Source organism: Canis lupus, chromosome 25, assembly GCF_011100685.1.
Source record: "Canis lupus familiaris isolate Mischka breed German Shepherd chromosome 25, alternate assembly UU_Cfam_GSD_1.0, whole genome shotgun sequence".
NCBI classification, from domain to species: Eukaryota; Metazoa; Chordata; class Mammalia; order Carnivora; family Canidae; genus Canis; species Canis lupus.
This window is the reverse complement of record NC_049246.1, coordinates 578051-591901: the sequence shown is the minus strand read 5'-3', so window position 1 is coordinate 591901 and position 13851 is coordinate 578051. Positions and strand designations below refer to the sequence as shown.

At 44.9% G+C, this 13851-nt stretch overlaps 1 protein-coding gene across 3 annotated transcripts in view; it reads right to left on the bottom strand.

The window, feature by feature from the left end:
* The window catches only part of MRPS31 (mitochondrial ribosomal protein S31), a 34155-nt gene extending 24175 nt beyond the window's left edge, over positions 1-9980 (bottom strand). Inside the window, exons 1-2 of one of the 3 annotated variants that reach the window (XM_038573150.1) lie at positions 9787-9980; positions 4816-5100 (exon numbers count right to left, since the gene is read on the bottom strand). In XM_038573150.1, coding sequence (XP_038429078.1) covers positions 4816-5100; positions 9787-9911 — 410 coding nt within the window. In that variant the 5' untranslated portion in view covers positions 9912-9980. Of the gene's footprint in view, positions 1-4815; positions 5101-8896; positions 9130-9786 lie in introns of those variants that run through there. The other 2 variants (XM_038573149.1, XM_038573151.1) reach the window with 2 other exon arrangements.
* Between the last annotated feature and the right edge of the window lie 3871 nt (positions 9981-13851).

Sequence of the window (13851 nt, the reverse complement as noted above, 5' to 3'; positions counted from 1 at the left end):
GATTCATCAATTAATAACTAGCTGAAAACTTCTTATTGGATAATCAGAACAGGTAGTTGCTTAGTTAAGATAAAGTAGGAGCTAGAAATTTTGGTTATTGCTGTACTCACCATGGGTCTTATTAGGTTCCACAACAAATTCAGACTCACAGGACTACCACAAACATGCCTGGCCCAGTCTATTCAGAAGATAAAGGACAGAACAACAGTAGGCTGGCAGAGTAATCTCAGGTCAGCACTCATGTGGATGACACTGTACATGCCATCCAAAAGTTAGGACAGAAGATCCACACCATGCAGGCACGGGAGCTGCTTCGTTTAGTGCTCCACGGGAATTGGTGCGCTCTTATGACAAGGCCACAGTTTCCAGGGTCCCTACAATGGAATGCAGTTATAGGAGTAACTGCACTCAAGGAAGCATAGGTACCTATAGTTTTCCCAATCTGAATGCAATCAGGGGTCAATTTTATCATGGTATTGTTCCCTTCAGTACATCAGACATCAGCAGTCATCAGGTTAACAGGTGTGGCAGATTCTATTTTTAGAAAACAGAGACAGCATATTTCTGGTCCCACAAACTCTTCCAAAACCTTGCCAAATCCCCAAGAGAGGGAATCCATGTCCCCTCCCCTTAAAACCAGGGGAACCTTTATGACTGCCTCCAAGAACAAAATGATAGAGATGACTCACTGTGACTTGTGAGCCTAGGTCATATAAAGTAACACAGCTTTTGTTTGGCTCTCTTTTGAGATGTCTGTCCATAGAACTCAGCTAGCAGATTACAGAGAGCCCCAAAGACAGCCTCAGCCAAAAGCCAGCATCAGCCACTGGAATGTAAGTGAGCAAACCACCACCGTGCACAGGCCCTCCCTAGTGCAGAGTGGGGCAGACACAGCTACCTCTGCCACACTCTACCCAAGCCTCGGGATGGTTTGTTATGCAGCAACACGTAATTGGAACAGATTTTAGGGTCTGGAAGTTGGGTGCTACTGTAACAAAAAAACAATATGTATGGGATAAATTTGGGTATTGGGCAGTGGGTAGAAATTGGAAAGACCTTTGAGCCTGAGGGCCCTCAAAGCCGCTATGAGGGAGAACTTTGGGAAAACCAATATTACTGGAAGCTGCAGGAAAGGGGACTTCTATTTAGCAATACTGTTGCTTGAAGTAATGTAAAAAATAGTTAATATACTCAGTGAATTGGGTGAGCCAGTAAAAGGAGACTTCCAGTATAGAAGATGCCTCCTGGCTTCTTAGTTGCCGAGGGTAAAATGTGAGAAGAGATAAGAAAGAACTGTATCATATAAAGGAGTCAAGACTGGCGGGATCAAAAATAAAACATTTCTCATTCTCAGCAAATGATGCTAAAATTTAGAAATGGCTTCTGAACAGTGATCAAATTCAGGGCAATGTCAGGAAAACATGGTCTAACGATAAAGCCACAGGCATCACTATAAAACCCTTTGTTAAAATCTTAGATTTATTTTTTTCAAAGATTTATTTTTAAGTAATCTTTACAACAAATGTGGGGCTCAAATTCACAATCCTGAGATCAAGAATTACAGTCTACCAACTGCGCCTGTCAGGCACCCCAAGATCTTAGAAAGATTTAAAATGGTACCTCAGAGAGCCTATAAACAGATAACAGGAATTCTAAAAACTTCTGGGTGTGGTCTCACAGCCTTGCACAGGGAGCTCAATGTAGAGTAGGACTTAAGTTCCCAAACAGTGCCTTACGGCATCCTGGAGCACCCTGGAGAAATACAGCTATCTCTCAGCGACCATGTGAACTGTAGTTCACAGTTTTGACCCTAGACTACTGCATTCCTTTTGATGACATCATATTTTTGTGAATGGTTCTGGCAGTTGCCATGATAAAAAAGCAAGTCCCCTCAGAAATCAATATGAAACACGAAATGAGAGTGGCAGTATCCACCCTGATTCCAAGGCTATATCATAAAAATACAAACTCCTTTGGCTCGCTTTCTTTTGGTCCACTAGCCTCTGGAGCCCCACTGCCATGTACTGAGAAAGCCCAGGCCACACAGAGGCCACATGTAGGTGTTTCTGGTAACAGTCCCGACTAAGGTCTTAGCTAACAGCCAGCTGCAACCCTCAAAGCTATGAATGAGCAAACCCTCAGATGATTCCAGCCATTGGACTTCTAAGTCTTCAGAATGAGGACAGAATAGAGCAGAATTAGCCTTCTCCACTGTGTTCTGTCCAAAATAACCCATAGAATCCATGAGCATAAAAAATCGTTGTTTTATGCCACTAAGTCTTACAGTAACTGTCATGTAGCCACACTAACTGTATCAATGGCCATTCAATGTATAATAAAAATTTAAAAAAAAACTAAAAGCAGGGCATACATGGAGCCACCACAGTCCTAAAGCAAAGGTGATGATCAACCCAAATCTGTGCATCTGGGTTCCCTTAAAAAAAAAAGGCATGAAGCCTGCTTCTCCCTCTGCCTATGTCTCTGCCTCTCTCTCTCACTGTGTGCCTATCATAAATAAATAAAATTTTAAAAAAAAGATACATTTATAAAAAAATTTTTATTAAGTAAAGTCTATGCCCAGTGTGGGGCTCAAACTTATGACACCAAGATTAAGTGTTGCATGCTCCACTGACTGAGCCAGCCAAGTGCTCCTAAAAGATACATTAAAAGGAAAAAAAAAAAAAAGGATTTGGGCACCTCGGTGGCTCAATGGTTGAGCATCTCTGCCTATGTCTCTGCTTCTCTTTGTCTCTTGTGTATAAATAAATAAAACCTTTTTAAAAAAAGATTTATTTATTTGAGAGACAAAGTGAGAAAGTGTGTGTGTGTAGGAAGAATAAAAAGAGAGGGACAAGCAGACTCCATGCTGAGTGCAGAGACCATCGTGGGGCTGGATCTCAGGACCACTATATCATGGCCTGAGTTGAAACCAAAAGTCTGACACTCCACCAACTGTGCCATCCAGGAAACCCTAAAAGATACATTTTTAAAAGAAACATATCTCATTCACCAATCTTTTCATGCGAGGCCAAAGCCCTTCTTTGAGTAGAAGTTCCAACAAACATCTTTTATATATACACTGCACCCATACTCCATCCTTCAAGAGTTCCAATTTTGGTTTCTTTAAAGTGGAAACACAGACCAAGAACTTAAAAATGTTTAACAAAGAATTCTGAGTACAGAATTTTCTTACATTTTTCTGCTTATCTCTTCATACCTAATTGGAAAGGAATTTTTATTATTTTTAAAGATTTTATTTATTTATTCATGAGACACACAGAGAGATGCAGAAACACAGATAGAGGGAGAAGCAGGCTCCCTGCAGGGACCTCGATGCGGGACTTGATCCCTGGACCGAGCCGAAGGTAGATGCTCAACCACTGAGTCATCCAGGCGTCCCTGGAAAGGAATTTTTTAAATTTCCTTTTCTGAGTCTTTGCAAAACATTCAATTCATTTTACATAATTAAATTACATAATTATAATAAAAACCACATTGAGTCACAAACAGGTCTGGAAGCTTAAAATAAAACTCTTGATAAGTATTTATATATGTGTTTTTATCATTTAATTCTACATACTTTTATATTATGTTTTTGTTTTATTTGCACCTGGCTGGATCAGTCAGAAGAACATCTGACTCTTGATCTCAGGGCTGTGGGTTTGAGCCCCACACTGTAAAGATTACGTAAAAATAAATAAATAAATAGAGGAGGAGGTACCTATGGATGGGTACTCACTATGTGAATTAGCTTATTCTCTACCACTCAATTATGCTTTCCAGAGGTAATTTTGATACAATGTGATACAATATAGAAACCAAGAAGCTTCACAAAAATATTAAGTCATTCTGAAAAAGAGCAATCTACATTATCTGTTGATTCTGCTAAGAGAAGTCACAGATGGAACGCCTGGGTGGCTCAGCGGTTGAGTGTCTGCCTTCCGGCTCAGGGCATGATCCTGTGGAGTCCCACATTGGGCTCCCAGCAGGGAGACTGCTTCTCCCTCTGCCTGTGTCTCTGCCCTCTCTGTGTCTCTCATGAATAAATAAATAAAATCTTAATAAAAACCCAACTAAACACTGTCATTTAAACTACAACACAGTACTGAAATATTATTGATTGCACTTAGAATTGGCAAAATGTAATACTCTTTTGACAAGCACAAGTAATTACAATATTTTGAGGAAACCACATAAGCTGAGAGCACTGATAATTACTGGTCAAAGGAAGTCATATAAAACAGTTGTAACCAATATGGTTAAATCCTAGGTGGACTTTTTAAAATGGAAATTTCAAATAAACAAGTCCTTCAGAGACACAACACTACCTTCAAATCAGGATATAAATGATTTGATAATTAACAGTTTAAAGAGGCAATTAAATGGCAGTTAATTATACTGATGACTATGTAAGAAAGCATGTGGAATTCTTAATTAGATCATGACTCTTTTCCGCTCTAGATTGCAGATGTCCCCTTCCAATTTATTTACTTATTTAAAAGAATTTTTTTTCTCCCCCCGCCCCCGCCTTTTTAAGTAGTCTCCATGCCCAATGTGGAGCCCAACATGGGGCTTGAACTCACAACCCCAAGATCAAGAGTTGCATGCTCTGCCCACTGAACCAGTCAGGCACCTCTACCCTTCCTATTTTGATACAGGGGGTAACAGTATCTCTCAAGTAAGTGTTAGAGTATCTTTGTGTTTACAGACTGATAGTCTTCATGCAGCATCTCCAGGTCCTCTAACTTCATTTTTTTTTTCCTAAAAGAAAAAAGAGTTTCAAAAATTACTGAATTGAAATTCAATTCATTTTACCTCTTCTTTGGGGCATCTCCTGGAGCTTTTTGAAGCTTGTTGATTGTAGCTTCCACACTTTTAAGTTGTCTTGTGCTGGACGGCTTGGTTGTTTGTACATTTACTGTGCTTAATTCAATTTTCATGCCTTTAATAATACCTAACAAATCTTTTTTGGTATTCTCCTTTACACTCTCTTGGCTCTCTGTTTCCTTGGAAATCTCATGCATTGAAGCAGGCTGCTCATCTTTCTTGCTACAAATTGTGTTGTTAGTGCCAAAATATCTTTGGACATTATTTTTTGTCCTAGAAAGAAGCATTAAAGGAAAAAAAATGAAAAATACAATGCAAAATAATAAGGCAAGGATTCAAAACACTGCTACTATGTGTTTTAAAAATTTTCCAATTCACACCCTTCCTTTTTATCATTATTGTCCGCAACTATAATAATGACAGCAATGTAACATTTACTGAATATGTACTATGTGCCAGGTCTAGTGCAACATATTTACATACATTTCCTCAAACCCACATCAATTCCATAAGGTAAGTATTATCCTCACTGTGTAGATAAGGAAAGTAGAAACCAGAGAAGTGAAGTGACTTACCCAAGGTCATGTAGCTCTGCACTCACTAAGGCCTAAGACATGTTCGTGAGTCACAAATGGGTTACAGGTGTGCTGAGGCTGACTGATCACCTGGTCCTTGAGGTAGCTGGGTGAGGCCTGGGGCTGCTGGTACTTCTATTCACTGCCTCCCTCCATTTATCTCAGGGTTTAATACAAAGATCATTTTCTCTGCATTCTGTGACATTTAAAAGAGGTCAAAACTTTCTGATCTGCCATCTGAGGTGGAAATGCTACCAAGATACAGATTTTCGTGAAAATCCTTATGGTGAAGACCATCACTCTCCAGAATGAACCCTCAGATACAATAGAAAATGTAAGGGCTGGGGCACCTGGGTGGCTCAGTTGGTTAAACATCTGCCTTCAGTTCAGGCCATGATCTCAGAGTCCTGGGATCCAGCCCCCTTGGGCTCCCTGCTTCTTCCTCTCCCTCTGTTTCTCCCCCAGCTCATGCCACACACACACACACACACTCTCTCTCTCTCTCTCTCTCAAATAAATAAATAAATCTTCTTTAAAAAAAAAAAAAGTGAGAGAAAATGTAAAGGCCAAGATCCAGGATAAGGAAGGAATTCCTCCTGATGAGCAGAGACTGATCTTTGCTGGCAAGCAACTGGAATATGGACGTACTTTCTCTGACACAACATTCAAAACGAGCCCACTCTTCATCTTGGGTTGAGACTTCATGGTGATGCTAAGAAAAGGAAGAAGTCTTACATCACTCCCAAGAAGAATAAGCATAAGAGAAAGAAGATTTAAGTTAGCTGTCCTAAAATACTATAAGATGGATGAGAATGGCAAAATCAGTCACCTTTGTCAGGAATGCCCTTCAGATGAATGTGGTTCTGGAGTTTTTATGGTTGGCCACTTTGACAGACATTATTGTGACAAATGTTGTCTGACCTATTGCTTCAACAAACTGGAAAGGAATTGTTCATAGGTTGATAAAAGATATGAACTAACATTAAAAAAAGTTGCAAAACCATTAATAAATTTCAATTTATTATGTTCAAACCCCAAACTGACTGCCAAATCCTTGCTCTTTTTTTCTTTTAAGATTTTATTATTTATTTGACAGAGAGAGAGAGAGAGAGAGCACGCGCGCGCACAAGCAGGGGGAGCGGCAGGCAGAGGGAGAAGAGGCTCCCTGCTGAGCTGGGAGCCCAACGCAACATAGGGTTTGATCCCAGGACTGTGGGATCATGACCTGAGTTGAAGGCAGACACTTAGCCACCTGAACCACCTGGGTGCCCCACAAGTCTTTGCTCTTAACATGATATAATAATACCTCATTAAAGAGTATAAAAGTAAAGAAATTTCTATTCATAAAGAAAAATTTCTTTTAAAAAACATGATTGGGTATTACTCTGATCTGATCAACTTTCTCATTGAGCTACATGTCATTTAACAAATCACTATTTGTAAGCTAATCTAAAATGGACCAGTAAAAAGGATATTCAATAGCTACTTTCTGCTTTCTTCATTAGATACATTTGTGAAAAAGAACAACACAAATGATTATACCTATTTCAAATTCATGCAAACTTAGATTTGCCAAACCTAAGTAATTTTATTATTTTTATTAATTTTATTTTGTGGTGTTAAAAATCTTTTGATACTTGATATTGAACTTTTTTTTAAAAAAAGATATATTTATTTATTTAAGAACTAGAGAGAGTGTAAGGATGAGCAGGAGGGAAGAGGGAGAAAGAATCCCAAGCAGACCAGCACTGAGGACGGAACCTCACGTGGGACTCGATCTTACAACCCTGAGATCATGACCTGAGCCCATGTTAAGAGACGTTTAACTGACTGCACCGCCCAGGTGCCCTGATACTGAAGAACTCAAAAAGATAATGAATGTGTTAGATTAAGAAGGTATAACGCATAAAAAGTCATTCATTAAATACAATGAGTATCTACTCTGTGCTGGGCACTATATTACACATTGACAATACATTAGTAAATAAGAATTTGTTGGTCCCTATCTTTCTGAAGTGAACAGGCTAAAGTACTATTTCTCAAACTTCAATATGCGTAAGAATTACCCAGAGGATTTTTTTAAAAAAAACCAACAGGTTCTGTGGTCCTGCCAAGGAATTCTGACTCAGTAGCTTTGAGGAGGAGCTCAACTGTTTGCATTTCTAATAAGTTTCCAAGTAATTCTGATACTGCCCATGAGCGCACCCCATCTGAGAAGTCATGTTATGTACGTCATTTAATCCTTACAATCTTATAGGACAGGTTTTACTACTTCTGTATTATAGAAGAAATTGATGCTCAAAGAGGTTAAATCAGTGGTTTTTAAACTTTAGGGATCATATGAATTATTCAGGGTGCTCATTTATTTAAAATATATTCCTGAGGGGCATTTGGGTGGCTCAGTGGTTTAGTGTCTGCCTTTGGCTCAGGTCATGATCCCAGGATCGAGTCCCACATCAGGCTCTGCACAGGGAGTCTGCTTCTCCCTCTGCCTGTGTATCTGCCTATCTCTGTATGTCTCTCATGAATAAATAAATAAAGTCTTTAAAAATAAATAAAATATATTCCTGAGATTCTTAGTTGCTAGGTTGGAATGTGGCCCAAGGACCTGCATTTTTTTTTTAATTTTTTTTATTTATTTATGATAGTCACAGAGAGAGAGAGAGGCGCAGAGACACAGGCAGAGGGAGAAGCAGGCTCCATGCACCGGGAGCCCGACGTGGGATTCGATCCCGGGTCTCCAGGATCGCGCCCTGGGCCAAAGGCAGGCGCCAAACCGCTGCGCCACCCAGGGATCCCTCAAGGACCTGCATGTAATCAAAATGCCAGGTGATTCTGATACAACTCATCTCAGGACCCTACATCAGACCCCTGGGTTACTTATTATATCAAGTTCTCAAAGCTAGCCAATAGCAGTATCAGACTAGGGACCCTTTAATGAAAGACAAAATGGCTATTTCCAAGAATGCTGAAACAAACTATTTGATCCACTTATAAAAACGTCAGACTTTAACAAGCATCAAATCTGGATTTAACACTCAGAATGGAAAACCAATCGCCTAACTAGTAGCCTTATAATCAGTACACAGGATCTTCTTCATACTGTCATTCAATATATGATACAGTTTGATTTAGGAAAATGCTCTGATTATTATCTCACATGTGAAAGTTAAGTTAGTATTAAAGATATTACAACAAAAGGTAGCAATCAGGAGAATGAATCTCACATATAACCCTCCATCCTTCAATGTCTCCCTCTAGGACTGCTACGGGGCCACAGGATGTAATCTATATTTATTTCAGGAAGATCATGTATAGGCAGTAAATCCGTAACACTAAAAAAACAAAATTTCAGTCATACCCTCCCATCTGAGCCTGTTTCCACTTAGAGCACCTCCTCAGCACTTCAAATACAGCATATCCAAAACCACATTCCAGAGTTCCCCTCTCCGGCTGCCCACCGTTCACCTTTCTGTACTGAAAGGGCTTCTTACCGTAACAGATACTTGGAATTCTAAAAACTATGACCGGTTTAAAAAGTGTTCTCGAAGCTGCTCCTCAATCTTCCGTTAACACTGGCGGTGCGCCGATCCTCCAGCTCCCCTCCACCCGGTCACCTCCTCCATCCTGTGGCTGCTGACCTGCTTAGAGCTACGCCTACGCACACTGGCCCCAAATGGTTCTGTATGGGCCAGACGCAACGGAGCTAGCTTCCTGTCCCGATGAGGGCTCTCTGGGGAGAAGCAGCAGCACCGAGCAAGGATAGCGACTTGCCCTGTGTGGCTGGCTGCGACCCTGGGGGCCCCCTCGATTTTGTCAGGCTCCTTTTGCAGAAAGGATACGCCGAACGTCCCCTGCGGCGGCCAGTGGTCCCGACCGGCTCACCCGGCGCTACTTGGATAAAGAAAGCGTCGGGTGCTCGCGCAGCATCTCGGCTTTGCGGCGCTGCACCTGGGCGGCGGGCGCGGGGACCGGCGGCCGTGGCGGCGGCACCCGGACGGCGGCTGTCGGGGCGTGAGCCCGAGCGCACACCGGGCGCAGGAGCCAGGCCATCACAGTCTTGGGAAGCGAGACGAACGAGCAAATAAAAAGGAAATAAAGAAGACGCCCTTGGACCTTGGACCTGGACCCTGGACTGAAAGACAGGAGGAGGCGCGGGAGGGGACGCAGCAGCCGCGCACCCGCAGCTCCGGCTCGCGGTATGCCCTTGGGCAAGTCCTTTCACCTCCCCGGGGTCTCCCTCTCCTCAAATTTAAAGCAACCGCCTCTCGGGTGCTCGGGCTGTGACACGGGACCCCGGAAGCCGGAGAGCGCGCACCGAGAGCACCGAGGGGGCCGGGGCTTGCCCGAAGCCGGGCGGGGCCCACAGCGCCGGGCGCCGTACCTGGCCGTCGCGTGCGGAGCACCGAGGAGCACGGTCGCCGCCGCCGGCGCCTCGGAGCCTCCGGAGCAGAGGGGGAAGCGGGCCAGGGGGCGCAGCGGTCGGACGGCGGAGACCCTCGGAAGCATCGCCGCAAGCACAGCGACCCGGCGGCAGCGCGGAGCGGCGCCCAGCAGCGCCCCCGCCCCCACGCCCGCCCTCCGCTCCCGCTTCCGCCCCCAGCCCGGCGCGTTCCTCCCTTCTCGGTCCGACGTGCACCAGGAGTCGGGAACTGAGTTCCGGGCCTGCCGGGGCGGCCCCAGGGGCCCGGGCGGGCGGGACGCGGGGTTCGGCCCCGCCTCGCCGCAGCCGGAGGGCGGAGGGAGCGATCGGCGGGGCCCTGGGGCGGCGGGACTCACGGCCTTCGCCGCGTTCTCGAAACGGCCGGTGGCCACCAAGGTAAAAAGAAAGATCGTCGTAGGACATGCCGCCCGATGGATTAGTATTTCTTTTCAGTCTTGGCTCTTTTTTTTTTTAAGGTCGGGTCCTTTTTTTTTAATAAAGATTCTATGTATTCGGGAGAGTGACGGAGCCACAGGCCGGGCCCTCAGGCTTGGCGGAGGCGGCGCCGGGCGAACCACCCAACCCCCCGGGCGGCCCGCGCGTCTCTCTGTCTCTCTCTTTTAATTTTTAAGTAAAATGTTCGCTTTTTAAAAGACTTCATTCATTCATTCATTGGTCTGACAGACATCGCGAGCCAGGGGGCGGGGCCGCAGCGGGCGGGCTCGGGACCCCGGCGTCGGGACGGAGCGGACGCGGGCGCCAAGCAGGCGCCGCTCCCCGGGATCCCGGAAGACGTGCTGGTGTGTCCCGGAGACCGCAGGTGGGCGTGGGCGTGGGCGTGGGCGTGGGCGGGGCGCGCGGCGGGGCGCGCGGCGGGGAAGGACGCCCGCCGAGCCCCGCCGCACCAGGGCCGCGCACAGGGCCGCGGCCTCCCCCCGCCGCCTGCGCTCCGCCGGGGATCGCCGCCGCCCGCCGGCCCCCGCCCGCCTCTCCCTCCGAGGCTCCGCTCCGGGGCCGCCGGACGCCCTATTCCCCGCCTGCCTGCGGGCAGGGACCTCTGCGTCCAACCAGCGGATGTGAACGGAAGCGATGTGCCCTTAAACATGGGCAGAAATGCCCACAAACCTCTCCTCCTTCCTCTCAGTCGGGATACAGACGGGATGGCAGGAGCTGAAGGAGCTGGGGCCTGGAGAGGGGAGGGTCAGAGGCGCCCAGGAGGCCGCCCTACCCGTCCCGCCACCTCCTCCAGACAGTCACAGAGAAAGCGGGGGCGGGGCGGGGCGGGGCGGGGCCACTCCATCCTGTTTAAATGTATTTTTGAGTTTCCTTGTGACTCGGTGTCTAGACTGAATCTTAACTAAGGCACCCTCTTATGTCAAAATCTTGATTCATTTCCACAGAGCATCACTAGGTGAAATTTCTCTCACATCTACGTGCTCCAATACTTGTTACCTCTCCGACGGAATGTGTTTTCCGTGAAGGAGTGGACTCTGTCCTATCCACTGCCGCAATTCTAGTTCCTAGGGCCATGCCTGTCATACGATAGACGCTCAAAAATATTTTGTGAATAAATTATTTCCAAGCACAAAGGAAAAAAGTAGGTGCAGAGAGTTTATTTAATTCACTCAAGTTCCTGCAGCTAGTCAATGGCAGAGTTAGACTCAAACTCAGAACATTTAACAGATACTCTTGTTCATCCTAGAATAGCTGATGGTTTATGATCTTCCTTATGTGTACAAGTCATGTGTGGACACCTCCTAATACACATTACTGAGTAGCCCAGAAGATCTGAATCTGAGACTTTAACAAGCACCCAGGTGATTATGGTGCAGGTGGTCTTCAGACAAAACTTTGAGAAACACTGCAATGATGATTTGGCTTATTTAGCTATTCATGGCTCTGTATCCTCTTAGAACACACATAAAGAAAAAGTGTTATAATTGTGGAGGCCGAGAAAAATTAAGGCCATTCCACCTCAAGTTTAGCGTTAGCACAAGTATAGCCATCTCAGGCCCCTGGGAATAAGAGCTGAACTTTACAGGAAAAACCACAGAACACCCTTGACAGAGAGTCCCATATCAGAATGAGAACAGAGCTTAATGCCCTTGAGAGAAAGTCCCATATCAGAATAAAAACAGAGCTCAGAACGCCCTTGACAGAGACAGAAAGTCCCATATTGGAATGAAAACAGAGCTAAAGGGATCCCTGGGTGGCGCAGCGGTTTGGCGCCTGCCTTCGGCCCAGGGCGCGATCCTGGGGACCCGGGATCGAAACCCACGTCGGGCTCCCGGTGCATGGAGCCTGCTTCTCCCTCTGCCTGTGTCTCTGCCTCTCTCTCTCTCTATCTGTGACTATCATAAAAAAAAAAAAGAAGAAGAAGAAAACAGAGCTAAAGAAATTCCTCCACCTCTTCTAAAAATCCCCTAGACCAGCCCATAAAAACCCACCTGTAACCCCCCTTGGGGTCCAAGTCCCTGCCTGCTCCACTGTGTCGGGTATACTTGGACCCAAGCTTGAGCTTGTTAATAAACCCTCGTGTACTTGCATCGGTGTCGGCTCCTCAGTGGTTTCTCGGATTCGCAATCTTGGGCACAACAATAATTGATACAATAGTAAAAGTAATAATCAGACTATTACTCTGGATGGACATTTAAGTCACTAGGCTCAGTGAACAGAGCCAGACCTAAGAGACCATACACTGTATGATTCCGCTTACATAACAGTGTGAAAAAGATAAAGCTATAGGGACAGAAGTCAGCTCAAAAGTTACCAGGAGGGATCCCTGGGTGGCTCAGCAGTTTGGCACCTGCCTTCGGCCCAGGGCGTGATCCTGGAGACCCGGGATCAGATCCCACGTCGGGTTCCCTGCATGGAGCCTGCTTCTCCCTCTGCCTGTGCCTCTGCCTTTCTCTCTCTCTCTCTCTCTCTCTCTCTCTCTCTCTGTCTCTCATGAATACATAAATAAAACCATTAAAAAAAAAAAGATTGTATTCATTCATGAGAGACACTGAAAGAGAGGCAGAGACACAGGCAGAGGAAGAAGCAGGCTCCCTGCAAGGAGCTGGACTCAGCACTTCATCCCAGGACCCTGGGATCACAACCCAAGCCGAAGGCAGACGCACAACCACTGAACCACCCAGGCTTCCCGTAAGGGAACTTTTTGAATTTATTGAAATACTCTATATCTTGGCTCTGGTGGGGATCATGGCCTTTCACACTTCCCAAAACTCACAGGCTTGTACACCTAAAATGCATGAATTTTATTGTATATAAATGATAGCAAACCTGACTTCAACAAAACAGATAACTAAAGCAGTTAGAAATTTGCAATTTAAAAAAAAAAAAGAAATTTGCAATTAAACCACAGAGAATTTCAATATATCCTAAGAAAAGAAAAACCTGTCTTTTTAAAAAACATAATTTGTGCAATTGTCTAGAGCAATCTCATAAAAATACTTTTATGAGAACAACAAAAATGTAGCCTGAAAATAGAAAATGTTTTCCCTCCTTCTTCTATTTTGGCATGGACTTGCTAGTCATTTTCTTCTCAGTGCCCCCTTGAAATACACTTTCTAGAATAATGTGCCTTTGGCAGGAGGCAACAAATCAACTGAAATAGATCCTGATATACATCAGTGACTTTGTCCTAAATATCTCATGAAATTCTGCACTAATTAACTTGACAAGACTTCCATGAACAGAAAAAACAAAATCATTCTATATTCCAGTTATCAATTGGTGCATAACAGATTACCCCAAAACTTAGTGGCATAAAACAATTTATTCTCTCTCACAGTTGTGTGGTTCACTGGGCTCGGCTGGGCTATTGCTACTTGGGGTCTGTCATGTGGTTGCAGTCAGATAGCAGCTAGGCTGGATTGGATGTCCCAGATATTTTTTTCATTCACATATCTAATGGTGCAGCTGGGATGGCTAGAAGAAACAGGACCTGGCTGGTAATTCTCTCTCTCTCTCTCTTTCTCGGTTGCTCTCTCTCTCCACATGGCCTCTGAAGGGTAGCAGAAT